The sequence below is a fragment of the Artemia franciscana genome, chromosome 4, assembly GCF_032884065.1.
Source record: "Artemia franciscana chromosome 4, ASM3288406v1, whole genome shotgun sequence".
Classification (NCBI taxonomy): domain Eukaryota; kingdom Metazoa; phylum Arthropoda; class Branchiopoda; order Anostraca; family Artemiidae; genus Artemia; species Artemia franciscana.
The window spans coordinates 39,318,864-39,339,994 of record NC_088866.1 but is presented as its reverse complement, the minus strand read 5'-3'; the positions used below and the strand labels follow the sequence as shown (position 1 = coordinate 39,339,994).

Below are 21,131 nucleotides of genomic sequence, written 5' to 3'. Positions count from 1 at the left end.
GAATTGTTTGTGATCTTGTTGATTCAGTATCAATATCTTATTTGTTTGTCATCATGAGTTTGTCAGGAGCTCAAAAGCGGAAATTGGCAGACTTGAAGAAAGAGAAAGAGGTAGAAAATCAGTCTACTCTGATTCGATGGATTAAGAAACAGAAACCGTCACCATGTGAACCGGTTCAGCGAGTGACGGTCCCTCAGATCGAGTAAGCAGGAAACGAGACACCCCGAGGAAAAACTACGACTATCGCAGGTCTGTTGGAGCCTCAGTTTCGGCGACATACGCCTCAAGATAAAGAGTATCGCCGGTCCAGCGACCCTACGGACATTTCTTTGTCCTCTCTCGATATATCATCCCAACCGAAACTAGAACACTACCCTGCGCAAGTGATGGCAAGCCGAAACTGTCATTCAATGCTTCATATTATGGAAAGCACCCGTGGCTGGAGTACTCTGTCCAGGATGATTCTGTTTACTGCTCCTGCTGCAGACACTTTGGCGGCATATCTACTCTTCCCGGGCAGAGGTGAGGGTCTAGACGTTACATAGACGTCGGTGTGAGAAGATGGAAAGACTCTAACATCCTCGAACAGCATACTAGAAGTGACCGCCACAAAGACAGTGCAGTTTCATGGACGAAGTTCAAAGCCATACAAACCAAGAAGATGCAACCAATCGCGTGTGTTTTAATGACAGACAGAGCCAATGAAATCAAGGAGAACAGAGAGCAAATAAAAGCCTTATTAAGAGTAACAGCTCTATTGGGATGACTCTTCACTGCCTTTAGGGGGCACGACGAAACAGAATCCTCGACAAACAAGAGAAATTTCGTCGAGACGTGCAATCTTATCGCAGAGTGCTCTCCTACGCTCTTCAACAAGCTACAGAGACGGTACGTTCACTACAAATCCCATGAGTACCAGCACGATCTTATTTCGGTTATCGGTTCCAGGCTTCAGCGCACGATAGTGAAAGAATTAAAAAGCGCCAAATACTTTATCGTTCTGGTCGACGAAACGAAGGACAACTCGAAGAAAGAGCAGCTTGCTATTCTTCTTAGGTACTTCGACGAAGGAAAAGTAAAAGAAGATCGGATGTTATCACATGAAGAGCCTAGATGCTGGAAGTCTAGCAAATTTCATACATGACACAGTGACAAGAATTCGACTCGATTGGAACTACTGTGTCGCGCAGTGCTACGACGGAGCAAACGTAATGAGCGGACCATTCTCCGGTGTTCAAGCTCGTTTAAGAGCGAAATCTCCACATGCATTCTACATTCATTGCCATGCACATAAGCTAAATTTGATCATTGCGAGCTGTGTTGAATCTGTCGACACTGTTGGTACTTTTTTTCACTGGTCCAGACTCTATACACATTCATTCCCAACAGCAACACTCTGCATCAGCTGTTTGTTGAGGTCCAGAACGCTGCCGAACTGCAAAGTCTGGAGCTGGCAAGAAGTGCCGCCATACAATGGTCTTACTGGTATCGATCTATATCGAAGGTTAGACTCCGATATGAATGCAGTTTAGCTATACTGTCTGCTGTAAGCGAGGGAGCTGACGGCGAAGCACGGGCAGAGGCAGCTGGGCTCCAGAAGAAGATGGAATTGTTCCTTGTAATCTTCCAATTGCACTACATAGAAGCAATTATTTGAGCGAAGAACTCGCTGTCTCAGCAGCTCCAAGCCGTCGACTAGGCTATTTCCCGATCGCGCACCCTGATTCAGGCCACAATGAGCGAACTCACCGACCTGCGTTCAGATGCTTCATTTGTATCGCTTTTTGAGAAGGCTAAAGAGTTTGCGGCAGAACTCAAAATCGAAGTACTTGCTGTGAATGAAGCCGCGACTAGACCCTCCTCTGTTGGTCAGAAAGGACGACCTTGAAGAACTCAAAAGACCACCAAGCATCTGAAACAATTTGTGACAACTTTGACACTAGGAAAAGATTTTATCGAATCTGGAAATCGGATTACTACTTTGGTGGATGAAATGAAGTGAGAATACTTCAAAACTTTTGACCGTCTACTAGCCGAATTTGGCAGAAGGTTTACAGATAACTTGCCAGTGCTGAGTAAACTCTAAGCCTTGGATCCAAGCTCAACCAAGCTTATGGACACATAGCTGCTCAAGCGTTTCTCTGCTCTTTACGGCGAGCCGGATGTCGACAACATTCTTCTCGAATCTCAAGCTGGTATTGCCAATCGTTTCTTGCTTGATGAGGAGAAAAAGCTGGAAAACTTTCTAGACATTGTCGACCATCTTCAGGTATTACCAGTGGCTTACTCAGAAGTAATTAAAGTACTTCGTATTGCTGCCACACTTCCTGTGACAACAGCGAGCAATAAGTGTCTGTTTTCTAGCCTACAAATAGTGAAAAACTACCTGCGGTTTACAACAGGAGATGATCTTCTCAGTCACCTCCTTTTAATGTTTGCAGAGAAGGATTTAGTAAAATATTTGGACTACGATTAGCTTGTTGATGATTTTACAAAGATGAAACCTCGGCGATTCCCCTTTTTACCTTGAGTGTTGTAATATTTTTTATCTTGATCTGGAAGATTTCTGCTGAAGGAAAACCGAGATTTTGGTTACAACCCTCAGCATAGCAATAAAGATTACTTTCACCAACGTATTGTTTACTTAAATAAGAAAGTTTCTCGCTGAGGAACGTCAGCCTGTTGTCTGGTTGAATTTTCCACTTTCAGTTTAATCACTTAACCTCGTTGATTGTATTCTTCGTTGTTATAATTAATCTTAGAGGTCAGCGTGGCTGAGTTCCACATTCGGCTACAGTACATTTCCAAGCAACACGGGTGCTGAAAATGCGTTTTTACTTAGAATATTCGATCGATGTGCTGCCAAAACCGCATTTTTTTTTTACCTGACACGAAGTGAATGGGGGGGGGGCAGATGGAGTTCATGCCCACCCCAAGATTTGGCCCAAATGCCACCTCTGTCTGCTCTTCCTTCTTTTACAGGAAGAAAATTCTTAATATACCTATTTACCAGTGTGAATTAACAGTATTTTTGGTTGGTCTCAGATGCTTCGAAGGGGTTGCAAGATTATCATTTTCTGGACAAGAAATTCATTTTGACGCTCAAATTGCGTTTGACAGAGCACACGGTTATTCAATAGCCTGTTACAATTAGACCTGTTGAGGGCGGAGCAAATGAAATTTTATCTCAGGTAGCGCTGAATCTTCGTTTTTAAAGAAGAAAGAAAGCAGACTGTAAGCAACAACTGATAAAAAGCTCTATCTTAGCCAAAACAACCTTTAAATCCGGCAGCTTTTTCTACTAATGATTATTAAAAGTACCTTAATCGATATGTAAATCTGGTTCAGGTACTGTATAAGTTACTTATAGGCCTACAATTCAAAATGTTGACAATTTTACGTAATGGGAAAACTTGATTCTGATATTTCAGGTTGAGCTTTTATTCTTCTTAAGGCTAGTTCAAGGGATCTCTGCATGGATAATTAGGAAAGTAGTTGAGTTAGGTCAATGATAATCTAAAAAATAAACTTAGATCTACATACTAAGTTAGCCTAGGGTAAGACATTAGAAGGGGAATGTTTTGCTATTATGGATTGTAGACCTATGCTTGGCTAGGCTGGTTAAGTGAAAGAAGTTAAACAGGATAAATTTTGGTTATTGTGAAACTTTTGGAGTTAGTTTGTAGCATCAGTTTAGTATTCTAGCTCTCCTGTTGGGAATACTATAAAATTCTCAAGACTGCTTACAAAATTTTTAAGATAGGGTATGGTATATAGGCTATTTACAGTTTAGGGGAGGGGTCTATTGATATCTTGCAAAACTGTTCAGTTACATGAATTAAACTTCCATGAATGAATCAAGAGACACAAAATAACCTAGGGAGGTAGGCCTATTACCATGCTACCATTTCTACTCTTTTCTTGTAGCATTTCTAGAGCTTAGAAGATTGGGTAAATTACAGCTTTATGCTTGTCTGAATTGCGACAAAAAATTACCTTAATTTTGAGCTTTCAACCTGATCAAAGTGGATAATTCATCCTCTCTTCCTTTTAGGACTCAGGAGGTTTCTTAAACTATAATCACTGTAGGCTATCACACTTGGTTTATATAGGCTGGGTTATATACCAGCCATCAACAAATACCAACACCAAGACTACTTACCAAGTAGTATTATTATAGCCAATGGTTCTTGGCTACTTACCAAGTACCATTATTATAATACCAAGACTACTTGTAGGACATTTATATCTGCATCAGCATGCTGTACAAAATAAAGTGAATTTAAAGAAAATATGTATATTTTTCTCATAATTTAGAAATTTTGTGTGCTTGTATAAGTAGTACCAGCCCATTCTCTTTTTCTATTGTTATCATTTTTGTCATTCAGAACTAGAAGACCACATTTTTCTGGTGAAGGAAATTATAAACATATAACAATATTAAGTTTTCAATTTTTGAATTATCTTTGCCTTGTTTAGGAATCATAGTCACAAACCCATCCTTCCATATTTTTAGAAATATTTCATGTTCTCTGGCTTTGTTGAAGGCTTCTAACAATATTTTTATCCATTTCTCACTTAAATGTTTGATCTACTATTGATAAATTATATCCAAACCTGCTGCTGTTAGTGGTAACTTTTGAATCACCTTCTTTAACTCTAGTGTAAAATATTTATTATAATATATCTCATTTTTGATTTTACTGAGTCTTAATACCCTAGCAAATGTAGATAGCCCTTCATCTTTAAAATTATCTGGTCTTCCAATCAATGAATCTACTGTTTTATCCACTTTTTCTTGTTCTTCCATTAACTCCTCTTCATTAATAATGTATGCATGTTACTAATGCATGTTACCATTATCTTTCTTCCCCCTAATCAATTTTTTCACTGATGCATACACTCTACTTGCAGACTGTCTAAATTTCAATTCCTCTAGAAATTATTGGTGCAAATATATCTTTGCTTCTACTGCTGGACACCTAAAAGATACACATCTTCTTTGACAAATTATACAATTCTCAATGTTTGCTTACTGCTAATATCTTCTTCTTGCCTCTAATAACTGTTACTTTGCAACTGAAAACTTATTGTTCCACCACACAATCTTTTTAAGGTGTGTAGGAACTCTTCTGCTTTTTGGTGCTAGTTCTTGAGCTATTTCTAACAGATCATTTTGTAATGCCTGTATTCTTAATTAACATCTTCATAATAGTTCACTCATGACATAACATCTATTTATTGCATTTTATTCTTAAAAGCCTGGGTTCTGAATAACTTGGAATTAAGAATAAGAATTTTTGAATAAGAATTATTAACCTGATAACTAAAAATTAAGCAAAGTGGTGAGGCTTGGATATCTATTTTGGAACGTTTCATTTTCATAGCACAAAGATTTCTAAAGGTCATCAAAGGTCAATACTCTCTAGAAGGAGTAGAGGGAGGGGCTTCAAAATACTTCACCAAGAGATTATTAAGGTTCTGAATATATTCCTGAGAGTTTTATTCACCTGACTCAAATACTTTTCTATATAGCAAGAAAACCCTTAGAATTTTACCTGCTATAAAATCAATTCATAAACAATTCATTAAAAAACTTGTTTACATCATTCCTGAAAGCACATCACTTTACTTTATCCCCATCTCCTGTGATGTCCAAATATATACCACAAATTATATATACTCCTTGAATTTTCAATTTTTGCCTGCTCTTCTTTCTTCCAAACTAGTGGTAAAAAAACAACATCAACAGTAATAAGATGACATATAGCAAGTGGTTTTCAACAGGATAAAGAGAATCTGACAGTCAAATATTTCATTGCTTCACATCAAACTCTTCAATAGCAATATTCTATTGTATGCAGGCAAGTCATGAGATATTAATGGAGAACAAGAGCATCAAATCCCATGCTTCCAAAAATCCCAAATACACCTTGGAAAGATCAACTCTCAAACATTGAGATTCAAAAATGACCAATCAATCTTTCATTACAAATTATATAAAAAAACTAGTTTTTTTAACTGAAAGTAAGGAGCGACATTAAAACTTAAAACGAACAGATATTACTCCATATATGAAATGGGTTGTCCCCTCTGCAATCCCTCGCTCTTTACGCTAAAGCTTTTAATTGTTTTAAAAAACACAATTGTGGCAAAGAGTCAAACTTTAGTGTAAAGAGCAAGGGATTGCTGAGGGGACAACCCATTTCATATACGGAGTAATTTCTGTTCGTTTTAAGTTTTAATGTTGCTCCTTACTTTCAGTTTAAAAAACTAGTTTTTTTATATAATTTCTGAACGTTTTTGAATTAATGCATGTTTGATTTTGGCTCCCCACACATAAATTATTAAAATGAAATTTGCATATTAATTCCTTTTTTGGCTAAATGGCTTTCTCTTAGTTATGATCAGACGATTTTGAGAAATAAGGGATGGGGAAGGAGGCCTAGTTGCCATGCAATTTTTCAGTTACATAAAAAGGCAACTATAAATTTTAATATTTAACGAATTTTTTTATTAGTAAAAAATATACGTAACTTAAGAATTAACTTGCATAACAAACTTTTATATTCATTAATTTTTATTATGTATATGAGGGGATTTGTACCCTCGTTAATACCTCGTTCTTTACACTAAATCATAAGTTTTGTCCTAATTCTTTAAGAATGACCCCTGAATCAGAAAGGCCATAGAATAAATAGTTGAAATTACTAAAAATACTATAGCATAAAGAGCAAGGTATTTATCTCCTCCTATATACCTCGCTCTTTATGCTAGAGTATTTTTAGAACCCCTCATATGCGTAATAATCTCTGTCCGTTTTAAGTTTCAATGCTACTCTTTTCTTTCAATTGAAAAAAATTTCCATGTTTATTTTTGCATTGTTTTTTTTTATAGTAATTTTAGAAAATCCTGCGCCCTTTTCAATGAATTTCTGTTCCCCCATGACATATTTCTCCTAGGAAAGATCCTCCCACATAGCCCCCTCCCCTCAAAAACAGCCCCAAAACCAAGAAAAAATCCCCTGAAAACGACTGTACACTTCCCAATAACCATTATTATATGTAAACACTGGTCAGAGTTTGTAACTTGCAGCCCCTCCCCCAGGGACTCTGGGGGAGTAAGTCATTCCCAAAGACATAGTTATTATGGTTTTTGACTATGCGGAACAAAATGGCTATTTCAAAATTTTGATCTGTTGACTTTGGAGAAAAAATTAGCGTGGGAGGGGGCCTAGGTGCCCTCCAATTTTTTTGGTCACTTAAAAAGGGCACTAGAACTTTTCATTTCCGTTAGAATGAGCCCTCTTGCGGCATTCTAGGACCACTTGGTCGATACGATGACCCCTGGGAAAAAAAACAAATAAACATGCACCCGTGATTTGTCTTCTGGCAAAAAATACGAAATTCCACATTTTTGTAGATAGAAGCTTGAAAATTTTGCCATTGGGTTCTCTGATATGCCGAATGCGATGGTGTGATTTTCGTTAAGATTCTCTGACTTTTAGGGGGTGTTTTCCCCTATTTTCTAAAATAAGGCAAATTTTTTCAGGCTCGTAACTTTTGATGACAAAGACTAAATTTGATGAAACTTATATACTTAAAATCAGCGTGAAAATCTGATTCTTTTGATGTATATTTTAGCATCAAAATTCTGTTTTTTAGAGTTTTGTTTACTATTGAGCTGGGTCGCTCCTTACTACAGTTTGTTACCACAAACTGTTTGATTAATTTAACAAACAAAGTTTTTCTAAGGGTAGTAAAGAACAAAGTTGTAACTCAAAACAGCCATAAATTATTGCTTTGCAACCTATCTGATATATATCAACAAAGCTGGTGTTGGATAATATTTTTCTATGTTTTTATGATGATGTAAAACTAGCACTTTAATGAAAACAGAACACTTGGATAATATTTTTCTATGTTTTTATAATTATATAAAACTAGCACTTTACTGAAAACACACCAAAATATAGGAGTCTTGGTACAGTAAAATCCAACTAATTAAGGACACTTTGAAATAAAATAAAACGTTTTATGATTGTTGCTTTTTTTATGTAATTTGGTATCACTTCTGCACAATGAGCTCAGTCCAGTGATTGGATCTCGTTTTGGTTCTGAAAAGGAGATTTTATGAGTAGTGTGTAGATAAGTCCAAAGTGAAGCCATCTTGATTGTATTAGGACTATAGACTAGCTTTTGAATTTGTATCATAACTTGAAACTTTGTGTTATATAGAGAGAAATAACTGAATTTCCAAAGTTAATATTATGTTTTTTTTTTGTTCTTCAATTCAAGCAATACTAAAGCATGTTTTTTACAATTTAAAATTTTATATTACTCATTATTGATGTTAGCTGACAAGACCAAAATGTTACCTGATAAATCAATCCATAATATGTGTGTGCTGTTCAATCCCTCTGTGGCTATTATTTAAGATAATTATAATTGTATACCGAGAGCTACTGATATCTCAACTCGACTATAAAAAACATTGTAGATTAGTTTGTTGTTGTTAGGCTATGTACTCACTTCTGACTCCTAAACCAACATTCTTCTTTCTTATACTTGCTTTTGGGTGTTTGCAGTAATGCATTATTTTCTATAATCATGCAAATACAGGGAAATATTATCAGTTGGTTTAATAGCACAAGTTTTATCAATTTGTTAGATAGAATGTGAAACAATAATTTTTGTTTGTTTTAAGTTTCTACTTCATTCTTTACCTTCCTCAGAAAAACCTTGTTTTTTAAGTTAGCCTTTGCCTATTTTTAATTTAAATTTAATTTAGAAGCAACACTGCCATCATGTACTTTATTTGTTTATGGAGGGGGTAGCCCTCCTTATATACAGAATATTTTCTGTTCGTTTTGGTTTTAATGTTACTTCTTACTTCCAGCTGATTTTTTTTTATGGCAATTGGTATTAATCAAGTGACATATAGCAATCGCAAATTCTGTTGGTCTGTCTGTCTGTTGGTCCTGGTTTTGCTACTTTAGGCACTTCCAGGTAAACTAGGACAATGAAATTTGGCGGGCGTATCAGGGATCAGACGAGATTAAATTAGACATAGTCTTTTTCCCGATTTGACCATCCGGGGGAGAGTGGGGGGCCGGTTAATTCGGAAAAATAGAAAAAATGAAGTATTTTTAACTTACAAATGATTGACCAGATCTTAACAAAATTATATTTTTGGAAGGATATCGTGTCTCAGAGCTGTTATTTTAAATCCCGACCAGATCTGGTGACATTTGGGGGGGGGGGGGTTGGGAGGGGGAAACCTAAAATCTTCGAAACATTTAGAGTGGAGGGATCAGGATGAAATTTGGAGGGAAAAATAAGCACAAGTCCTAGTTACATGATTGACATAACCAGAATGGATCCGCTCTCTTTAGGGTAGTTCTCTCTGATCGGATCTTAATGAAATTTGATATTTAGAAGGAATCCATGTCTCAGAGCTCTTATTTCAAATCCCGACAAGATCTTTTGACATTGGGGGGAGTTGGAGGGGGAAATCTTGGAAATACTTGGAGTGGAGGAATTGGGATGAAGCTTGGTGGATAGAATAAGAAAATGTCCTTCATACGTGATTGACGTAACCGTGCCGAATTCGCTCTCTTTGGGGGAGTTGGGGGGAGGGGCTCAGTGATTTGGCGAGTTTGGTGCTTCTGGACGTGCTAGGACAATGAAAATTGGTGGGCATGTCAGGGAGCTGCACAAATTGACTTGATAAAGTCGTTTTGCCAGATTAAACCATGTGAGGGGCTAAAGGGAGAGTAAGAAATTAGAAGAAATTAGGTATTAATAACTTATAAGTGGGGGATTGGAACTTAATGAATTTTGATATTTAGAAGGACATCGTGACTCAGAGCTCTTATTTTAAATCCTGACCGGCATTAAGCCTCTTATTTTCCTTTTAAATCAATCTATTGATTCTTAGAATTTTGTTAGAGCTCATACCATATGAGCGTTTGACTCTTAGCTCTTCTTGCCTTGTCACAAGTGCGATATGAGTTCTTAGCTCTTGTTTTCTATTTAATTTGTGATGGTTCTCAGATGATGCCAGGAAATCCCCCTCCCCCTGGAAAGTTTTCCCAGAGAATTTCCTTCCCATGAAAAGCTGTTCCCCTAGAAAATTATCCTAGTCAGCCTTAACAAATACAGATTATCCAAATAATCATATAGAAGGCACAAAACCATGATTGAAAAAACAAAGTGCCCAATAAGGAATTAAAGCCTTGACATCCTGAATCGAAGTCCACAACTCTACTGACCAAACTACATGTTCTGATAGTCCAATTTTGTTGGAATAATTTCATAACTTGCATACCTTTTCCCAGAAACTATGGAGGGTCATGTCATCAGCAAAAGTATAGTTATTTTACTTTTCAAGTGTGATGGCTATTTCAGAATTTTGATCAGACAACTTTAGGGGAGGGAGCCATCTGCCCTTCAATCTTTTTGGTCACTTAAAGAGGGTGCTAGTAATATTCAGCTCCATTTAAATGAGCCATTGAAAATCACTATGATGTTCTGGTAACCTGCTAGCCCTGGTAAAAAAAAAGAAAGAAAAAAGGAGACGCATCAGTGCTACCCATACAAAAAAGTGATTTTCCTTGTTGTTTTGGGGACTCTATTACCCTATTACCTTGAATTACCGCGTTTTTGACCATACTGATTCCAATGGTGCAATTTCTATTTTGATCTGACACCATTTTCAAGTAATTTCAGGCTCTCAAGATCCTCCTTATGACAACGGGGATTGAACTTCAGTACCCGCAGAAAACGGGCATGGCTTTTACCATTCCGCTGTCACAAGGTGGTTTTAGACTCTTCTTTAAAATTATCATAAATCTAAATTTGGTTTTGTGATGAAATTTCACTTTTAAGATTAACCAAAATTATAGTTACCATTTCTGAATCTGTGTCAGATGGCGTTTTCTTCTCTTTTGGCAGTTTTTATTCAAAACGCGTTTTTCAATTTTTGATTACTACAGGCTGTGGCTTGCTCTTTACTAGGTTGTAGCTACATCTGCCACCAGGATTGCAGCTACTGGTGTAACCATGATAGGAGGCGCATAACCATGGTTGGAAAAAAAAACCCGATGCTGATATGCCCGATCCTGGTACGCGCACTGCCAATACGCCCAATATGGATACACCCAATACCATTTCGTCCTATATCATCTACAGCCCTTTCCTCAGGGACTATGTAGGGTCATATCATCACCAAAATCATTGTTACTGGACCTTTGAACTATGCTAAACAAAGTGGCTATCTCAAAATTTCGATTAGGTGACTGGGAGGAGGCGTCATTTGGGGAGAGGTGGGTCTACATGCCCTTCAACCTTTTCGGTGACTTAAAAAAGGACACTATTAAATTTAGTTTCCATTCGAATGTGCCATTAAACATCTGTCTATGATGCTCTGGTGACCAGATTCATCTTACCAGAGGACCCTACTGTATAACTTTCAAGCTCCTATCTGCAAAAATGTGGAATTTTGCTATTATTGCTAGAAGACAGATCACAAAAGCATGTTCATTTTTTTCCCATGGGTGATTGTATTGAAATAAGGGCCTTAGAAGATTGGGAGAGGGTCCATTCGAACGGAAATTAAAAGTTCTAGAGCCCTCTTTAAGCGACAAAAAGATTGGAAGGCAATTGGCCCCCTTTCCATGCCCATTTCCCCCCATATTTATCTGACCAAATTTTGAGATAGTCATTATGTTCAGTATTGTTGAAAAATTAAATAAATATTCTTCTGGTGCAAAATGACCCCCCACAGACCATGGGGAGAGGTCTGTAAACTATGAAGTTTGTCCATTGTTTACGTATAGGGGGACTCTTCCTTGGGAAGGGAAATTTCTGGGAGGGTGAATATTCCAGGGGAAATGTTACACTGAGGAATTCAAAATTCTTTTTAAGTGTCTTACATTCTCTTTGTCAAATTTTTCATGTGGAGACTTTCCGGGAGAATTATCCAGGGCTTTTTTTCCGCGTGTTTTGATTTCTTGGAAATAATTTCCACTGAAGGGGGCATTTCTGGAGTGATTGAGACACTGATTAGAGACTAAAGTCTTATTCAAATGAAAGAATTGCAAAGGAGAATTTTAAGGCTGAATCGTCCGCAAGTGATTTTACATGGAGCGGGGATTCTCAGTGAGGATGGAACTATTTGGAGGGAACTTGACTGGGAGGGGGTGCACTTTACGTTGGATGAAGTTTTCACGGAGGAGTTCTCTGTGAGGGGGAGGGGTATATTTCATAGATGGGGAGCCAAATTTACCAGCATTATTTGAAAAAACGAGCAGAAATTATTCCATATATGAAGGGTTGCCCCCTCCTCTATACCTTACTCCTTATGCTAAAGTTTGACTGTTTGTCCCAATTTTTCAAGAGTGTAAACTGAAACACGGGGGCTGTTTAATTAGAATAGGAAACTATTTAAAACTGCTAACAGCTTTAGCGCAAAGAGCATGGTATTGAGAAGGGGACAACCCTTCAAATATGGATAAATCTGCCAAAATTAATATGCAAATTTCGTCTTAATTTTTTATCTACGATGAGCCAAATTCGAACCTGCATTAGTTGAAAAACGTCCATCAAGAATGGCAACTATTGTTTTTGTTAATCTTAAAAGTATTAAATAAAAAAAACAACGTGAAAAAAGTTACGTGAGAGGATCTTTCCACGGAGGAATTTATTATGGGGGAGGAGAATTTCCATGAAGGGAGCACAATCATAAATTAAATAAAAACGAGTTTTTTAAACTGAAAGTAAGGAGCAACATTATAATATAAAACGAACAGAAATTATTACTTATATGAGGGAGTTTGTTCCCTCCTCAGTACCTTGCTCTTTACGCTAAAGTATTTTTAGCAATTTCAAAAGAGCTACTTATTGTAATTAAACGGCCCTTGTGATTCTGGGGTCATTCTTAAAGAATTGAAACAATATTCGAACTTTAGTGTAAAGAGCGATGTATTGACGAGATATACGTAATAAAAATACACGAATATAGAAGTTCGTTGCGTAAGTTAATTTGTAAGTTACGTATATATGTTACTAATAAAAACATTCGTAAATAAAGCTAAAATATCCAGTGGCCTTTTTAAGCAACCAACAAAATTGGAGGGCAACTAGGCCTCCTCACCCGCCTTTTTTTTCTCAAAATCATCCTATCAAAACTCTGAGAAAGCCATTTAACCAAAAAAGTAAAATTAATATGCAAATTTCATTTAAATTTTTTATGTACGGTGAAGCAAAATCAAAACTTGTATTAATTCAAAAACGTTCAGAAATTAAATATATAAAAAATAGGTTTTTCAACTGAAAGTAAGGAGCAACATTAAAACTTAAAGCGAACAGAAATTATTACATACTAGCTGTTGGGGTGGCGCTTCGCGCCACCCCAACACCTAGTTGGTGGGGGTGCTTCGCGCCCCCCCCAAGCCCCCCCGCGCGCGTAAGTCGTTACGCGCCATAATAGTTACGCGCCATTGTAGTTGTGTCCCTATGTCCCACCTGTGAATATAGATAGATATATATATATATATATATATATAATATATATATATATATATATATATATATATATATGGTTTTAACTACGTAAAACTTGCGAATATACAACATTCTTTGCTGTCCCATTGTCTTTGCATATAAATAGATTGTCAGGTTTACCGACTCTTGAACATGCAACATATAATGGTCCATGGGAAAACAATCTGTATTCAGATCTATACCTCATGATTCTAATGATTGCCCTTGAGCTTTGTTGATGGTGATTGCTAATCGACCATTCCCTGTCCCGGTGTCCCGGTCGTCATTTACATCCCCCTGTTTCCCCCGGTGTCCCCGTTGTAGTTGTGTCCCTGTGTCCCGGTCGTCATTTATATTCCCTGTGTCCCGGTCGTCATTTGTATCCCGGTGTCCCGGTCTGTATATACATTCGTTTTTTAGTTTTGTTTTTCTCCTTTATTTTTTTCCTTTTTTTTTTCTTTTTTAGCTTATTTAGATTTTTAGATTTTTTAGTTTTTTTATTAGTTTTTAGTTTTTTTTTCTTTTTAGTTTTTTTGTCCCGGTCGTCATTTATATCCCCCTGTTTCCCCCGGTGTCCCCGTTGTAGTTGTGTCCCTGTGTCCCGGTCGTCATTTATATTCCCTGTGTCCCGGTCGTCATTTGTATCCCGGTGTACCGGTCTGTATATACATTCCTTTTTTAGTTTTGTTTTTCTCCTTTATTTTTTTCCTTTTTTTTTTCTTTTTTAGTTTATTTAGATTTTTAGATTTTTTAGTTTTTTTATTAGTTTTTAGTTTTTTTTTCTTTTTAGTTTTTTTGTAGTTTTTAACTTCTTTTTAGTTTTGTTAATTTTTTTTTTTACTTATGTCCTGGTCGTCATTCATACTCCCTGTGTCCCGGTGCTTCCCGGTGCTTTGTTGATTGCTAATCGAACATTCCTTTTGTCCTGGTCGCTTTCTCTTTGAGTTTCGTCATTTATTTTTTTCTTTTTTAGTTCTTTTAGTTTTTACCTTTTTTAGTTTTTTTTAGTTTTTTAGATGAAAATTTTTTTTAGTTTTTTCCTTTTTTTCTTTTTAGTTTTTTATTGGTTTTTACCTTTATTTTAGCTTATTTTTCAGTTTTTTCCTTTTTTTTAGTTTTTTTTTATTTTTTATTTTTTTTAGTTTTTTACCTTTTTTTAGTTTTTTTAGTTTTTTTAGTTTTTTAGCTTTTTTACTTTTTTTATTAGTTTTTAGTTTTTTTTTGTAGTTTTTGCCTTTTTTTAGTTTTTTCAGTTTTTTTTTTTAGTTTTTTAGTTTTTTTTTGTAGTTTTTGCCTTTTTTTAGTTTTTTTAGTTTTTTAGCTTTTTTATTTTTTTTATTAGTTTTTAGTTTTTTTTGTAGTTTTTGCCTTTTTTAGTTTTTTCAGTTTTGACGTCACCTGATCCAGTTTTTTCAGGTGACGTCACCTGACACATCCATCCACACATCCATCCACACATCCACAGACAGACAACTTATTTTTATATATATAGATATAAGGGGATTCGTCACCTCTTCAATACCTCGCTCTTTACACTAAAATATTTCTAGTAATTTAAAAAGAGCTGTTAATTTTAATTAAACGGTCTTTGTGATTCAGGGGGTCACTCTTAAAGATTTGGAACAAAATTCGAACTTTAGTGTAAAAAACGAGGTATTGACGAGGGGACGAACCCCCTCGTATACGGAATAAAGATATACGAATATAGAAGTTCGTTACGTTGGTTAATTTATATGTTATGTATATTTATTACTAATGAAAACTTTCGTAAATAATATTAAAAGTTCTTTTAGCCTTTTTAAGTAAAAAAAACTGGAGGGTAACTATGCCCCCTCCCCGACCCTTTTTTCTTAAAATCGTCCGATCAAAACTTTGGTAAAGCCATTTAGCCAAAAAAAGTAAAGTTAATATACAAATTTCGTTTTAAATATATAAAAAAAGAGGTATTTTTAACTTATGATTGATAGGCACAAGTCCTAGATACGTAAGTGACATAACTGGACCGGATCCGCTCTGTTTGGTGGAGTCAGGGGGGAGATTTCCAAGGCTTTGGCATGTTCGGTGCTTCTGGACGTGCTAGGACGATGAAAATTGGTCGGCGTGTAAGGGACCTCTACAAAGTGACTAGTTGGAACTAGGTTTAATCTTATGATTGGGTGATCGAATCTTAATGGAACTTGATATATAGAAAAATCTCATGTATAAGATACTCTATTTTCAATTCGGCTCGGATCCGGGGAAATAGGGGGTGGAGGGGGAAACGAAAATCTTGGAAATCGGAAATCTTTGAAAACTCTTAGAGTGGAGAGATGGGGATGAAACTTCATGGGAATATTAGGCACAACTTCTGGATAGATGATTGACATAGATGATAGATGATTGATAGATGATAGATAGATGATTGACCGGACCGGATTCGAGATCTTTGGGGGAGTTGGAGGGATTTCTAGTGCTTTGGCGAGTTTCCGGGATCCGAGGAAATAGGGGGTGGAGGGGGAAACGGAAATCTTGGAAATCGGAAATCTTTGAAAACTCTTAGAGTGGAGAGATGGGGATGAAACTTCATGGGAATATTAGGCACAACTTCTAGATAGATGATTGACATAGATGATAGATGATTGATAGATGATAGATAGATGATTGACCGGACCGAATTCGAGATCTTTGGGGGAGTTGGAGGGATTTCTAGTGCTTTGGCGAGTTTTTTGCCTCTTGACGTGCTAGGACGATGAAATCGATAACTCTAGTACCGAGTCTAATTTTAAATTCCGACCTCGTCACAAGTGCCATATGAGCTCTTGGTTCTTGTTTTTTCTTCTTTTTTTGCGCTCTACTTCTTTTATCACAAAATTGATCCAAAATTTATTTCTTAAAGGTTTTAGAAGTAAAATTACAAACATAAGACCAAATGATATTTGACTGTCTTAAATTAAAACATATTACGGTGCATACGCTCTTGACAAATGACTTTCAATTTCTATCGTAGTAGCCTATGTATTAAAGGACTTTGGAAATTTTTGATTATAAACCCGAGGCTACTACTGCAATACAAGTCTGAAGGCAAAACGTAGCAGGGAAATATTTGACAATTGCTTATTATTTTTACTAAAGTTAGTACTAAGGTTTTTGAAGTCATTAATTGTGAGTAGGAGACTAAAACTGCAGTATTACCATCATAAAACCAAAAACAGTATGTAGCCCCCGTGCTCCTCCATTAATTTCTCATAACCACCACGGTTTGCATTGAATCCTTTCTGAGCTGAATAAAGTAAAATCTGCTTCGCTCTTTATTCTGGCTTTCCAGGAGCCGGTTGTCCAAGTATTAGTACTCACTTCTTGGATTGGCTGATATTCATTAGATAATGAAATGCTCTCAATTCGTGATTAAAATATGTTGTAAAATATGTTGACTTTGTTTTTATTACTTTAGGATGGCTGCTGATAGTTTATCAACAGTTAGAGTCCTTTTTGGGTTTGAATACACACCCAGTGGGCATAATAAGCAAGTAAGAATACATAAAGATGAAGAGCTGTTCCTACTTAGGAAAGCTAATTCTCTATGGTGGCAAGTAATTCGCCCTAAAGAGCTTATTCCCTTCTATGCACCAGCTGAATATCTCGAAGAAACTGGAATTTTATCAATAAATTTTTCTACTAGAGCAAGACCAAAGAAGGCAAATGATTCCAAGTTACCCCTTGGTCGAAAGAGGTCTAGCTCATTTGATTGCTTGCCTTCTCCCGAAAAGTTACATGGCTCGCCACAGGCAGTTAGTGGTAAGCGTAGTTCATGGGCAGTTAGTACTTACTCTACAGGGAAAGCAACAAGTCATAGAAGTTTAAAACTGGTGAATGATATTAAAGAGTTTCGCCGTAGTTCAGCACCAGATACTGTTGAAAGCTATGAAAAAAGTGGCGAAAAAATGACAGATGTCTCTTCTGTAGAACAGTGTAGCAATAAATCTGTGATAAAAAAGTTGCCTAGTGTAAATGATGAAAGTGATACTGTAAAATTTGATTCTACAAGATGTCTCTTAGATGATGCAAAGAGTGAGATAAAACCAGCTTCAAGTCAGATCCCAAAAGCAGTTTCAAAATTGCCTTTGCCCAAACCAGTTCCCCCAAAACTCCCGCCTAAATTTGCCAAAAAGCCTATGCCTGCCCCACGAGAAAATATAAAGTTACGCCATAACTACATTAATTTAAATCAAAACTTAATAGCTCAACCATCAATTGTTGACAGTACAAAACCCTCTGATGACATTCCAACTGCAAGCGTTGGTAGAAAACCACCATCGAGGAAACCAATTGTTTTCGAAAGACAAAAGACAGTGGCAACAATTGACTTGAAGTTAAATCAGGAGAGAAAAGTGAGGCCGCAAATTGACTTGAACAAATATAAAAGCGCAAAACCTTTAGATGAAAAGCCTAAAATGCCGCCAAAGTCAAAGACCTATGTGGCTCCAATTAGAAACAACCAGGAAGTGAAATCACCTACTGCAAGGAAGGGCATGTTCTCTCGTTTATTCTCGAAAGAAAGTGACGCCCAGCCAGTTAGAAAAATCAGTACAGAAAAATTGGTTCAAAGCAGTGAAAAAACGAAAAAAGTTTCCACGGAAAGACTAAAATCTCCATTGTTTGCTAGGAAAGAAAAGAAGAACAGTAAGCAGGAAGCCCTTCTTATGCCACCAACAATAAACGAGGATAGTTCGCGAACTGATGGTGAATCCCCGTCTTTATTTGTTTCTAATCCCCTCTTGCAGTTTATTCGTCAGCCTAGCTTGAGAGGAAATAAGAAACAGAAAGCAAGCTCACCTGGTAGTGTTGAAACATTGTCCAGTGCAGAATGTTTGGATTCTTCTAGTGAGCTCGAAGATAAAGGTTCTAAAAATTCACTGGACTCGCTTGGCTCTGCTTTTAATTCAGAGTCAACTTCTGGGATCATATCCGATTCACCAGTAACAAGATCCCCTAGTTCACAGGAAGAACAGTCCAGTTTTTTAAATCAAAAGGTAAGTCACCTCCTTGTTTTGTCGTGTTTTTACTTGCCTATCGTACTGTATATCTGTCTGCACACAGGAGGGCGATGGGACCCCCCTTCCCCAAAACTGAACCAAAACATAGGTGCTTAAATTCATTTTGGAGTACAGGGGAGGGGGATGTGATGTAATTATTTAAAGAAAACCATGTCTTTTAACCCAACCCATATTTTCATTCAGCTTCCATAAGCTTGTCACCAGCTGTTTTGCTATAGGGATTTTTCCTATAATCTCTTGTGTATATAAGTCTAAAGACGTACAGTTTTCCATAACCTGCGTCATATAATAAAGGGACTAGTAAGGGTAGTAGTTGTGATTCAAATCGTTTTTTTTAAGGTGAAGGAGGGAGATTTTGAGGAGAGAATTACGGAAAAGTGTTTCTATTTTCTAGTTAAGTGTTCTAGTTTCTATTTTCCAGGGCGATGCGGTCCCCTAAACTATTTCTGTAGGCTGCAATGCGATAATGTCAATTCAAAAATACATCAACCATACCTTATACACAGAGAGGAGGCGAGATAGAAGAAGTTACTAAGAGCTTGTGTGTCTAAAATGAAGTTTTTGGGAATATCCGACCCTTCTTCTCCCCTTTTGTGAAAAAGTCCTGTGGTGGTTCCTCAATATCTTATGCGTGTTTGTATACATGTCTGCTCATATGGAGCGACTGTCCCCCCAAGAATGATCCGAAAGACCCTGCTAAAACTGAAGAATAATCGCCTAAACATTCATTTCATTTTTATTTTTAGACTTCCCGCCTGCTAAAGAATTTCCGTTTACCCTTTTCCCAAGGATCCGATCATTACTGCATTATTCTCCGTAAATTGATGTAAAATATGGTGACTCGTGGAACAACCAAAGAAAGAACACGCGTGAAGTCTTTCACGCGTGGTCGCTTGATGAAACTTATATATTTAAAGTCAGCATTAAAATGCAATTCTTTTGATGTAACTATTGGTATCAAAATTCCATTTGTTAGAGTTTCGGTTACTATTTAGCCTGGTCGCTTTTTACTACAGTTCGTTACCACGAACTGTTTGAAATAGTGTTTTTGAAAGGGTCTCTTTCAAGCAGAAGAAAATATATTTTTCATCAGACCAAGGTGTGGGCTATGGAATTGTTATTGACGCCTCATGTTGAAGTAAATGTTTAGTTTTTACACTTATTACAAGCTTTAAGAAAGTAATTTTTGACCAGTATCCCAGAGTTGTCTGGATTAACCTTAAATAGAACCCCTTGTTTCTAAATATCGCGTGGGATCGAAAATTTGCTGCCTATCGTAATGAGGTTTTTAAATTTTTGGAGCCCTTGTTTTGACCTTTCCTTTAGTCATTTTATATTGAGCCCACATTCTCAGAAGTACCAGACCTTTGGATATTTTCCATTGATGTTACTCTTCCGTTTTCATCCCCCTCCCCAGTTTAGGTTATGCTCAGCCCATTTTCGTTTTCAGTAGAAATTATTCAAACCGTGACCAAATCAGATCCTGAATGTTATGTATAGCATACTTGACCAAGTATTTTATTCATGTATGATAATTATTTTTTGTTTAGTTTTTATTTCCATCGCTATACTCCAACCAGCTGCTTTCCGTTTTCCTCTGACGAAGTTAAATACTTCCTTTGAAACTCAAAAAGCGTGACGAGTTGATTGGAAGTGCCTACTGAAACGAAAATTCACTTATGAGCATGTAATGCACGAAATGAAGCTCAAAATTTGTTTAGGCTAATATTGATTTCAGTTGTAGTTTTTTTTTAAGCAGTTCCGAAACTTTACTTAGTAAACCAGGCGTAATTAGTGACGGAGAAAGGGATCAAGGACTCCCTTCCCAAAATGTTAAGGGGGGAGAGAAAAATATTTCACCGACCGCTTTTATTTTATCAAAAGTTAACGTAATGCCTGTTTCTTTCATACCTTATAAACTGGTGAGGAATTGCTTTTTATATTGTTGTACCATAAAAAGCTTAGATTCTACTACATTCACTTAGCAAGAATGTTCCAACATTTTTGCATAATTTAAAAAAGTTCATGATAACGAACTGGAAATAAGGAGCAACTCGGGCAAGTAGTAACCGAAACGGCACTTGTCGGTTATCGGAAACAGACCCCCAAAAAATAAATTAGGTTAATCCTAACGAAAAATAACAAAACAAGATGATAAAATAGTACTTTAGAAACAAAATTATGAAAACCTAACATAACATAACCTTACCCCTACTCCCACTTCTAATGTGTAAATGCATAGCCCAAATTATACAAGTCCAGTGCATTCTGTGCCACCGAAACAAGTGCCAACAAGTACCACCAAAACTAAAGATAGAAATTTTGATAGCAATTTATGCATATAAAGAAATAGCTTTTAATGTTGATTTCAAATATATTAAATTCATTAAGTTCGGTCTTGGACATCAAAAGTTATGAGACTGTTAAAATTTGCTTGATTTTTTAACCCCACTCCAGAGGTTTCAAGCTCTTGTCTACTAAAATGTGGAAATTTGTGTTTTTCCCTAAAGAAAGTTTTTCCGTTTCTGCTTGTTTGTTGCTTTTTATGGCACTT

General features: G+C 36.6%; 1 protein-coding gene across 2 annotated transcripts in view; it reads left to right on the top strand.

Moving 5' to 3' along the window:
* The first annotated feature begins 3,227 nt into the window (after positions 1-3,227).
* The window catches only part of LOC136026409 (rho GTPase-activating protein 12-like), a 106,645-nt gene continuing 88,741 nt past the window's right edge, over positions 3,228-21,131 (top strand). For both annotated transcript variants that reach the window (XM_065702974.1, XM_065702973.1), the window contains exons 1-2: positions 3,228-3,348; positions 16,975-18,553. In XM_065702974.1, the coding sequence (XP_065559046.1) occupies positions 16,976-18,553 (1,578 nt within the window). In that variant the 5' untranslated portion in view covers positions 3,228-3,348; position 16,975. The remainder of the gene's footprint in view (positions 3,349-16,974; positions 18,554-21,131) is intronic.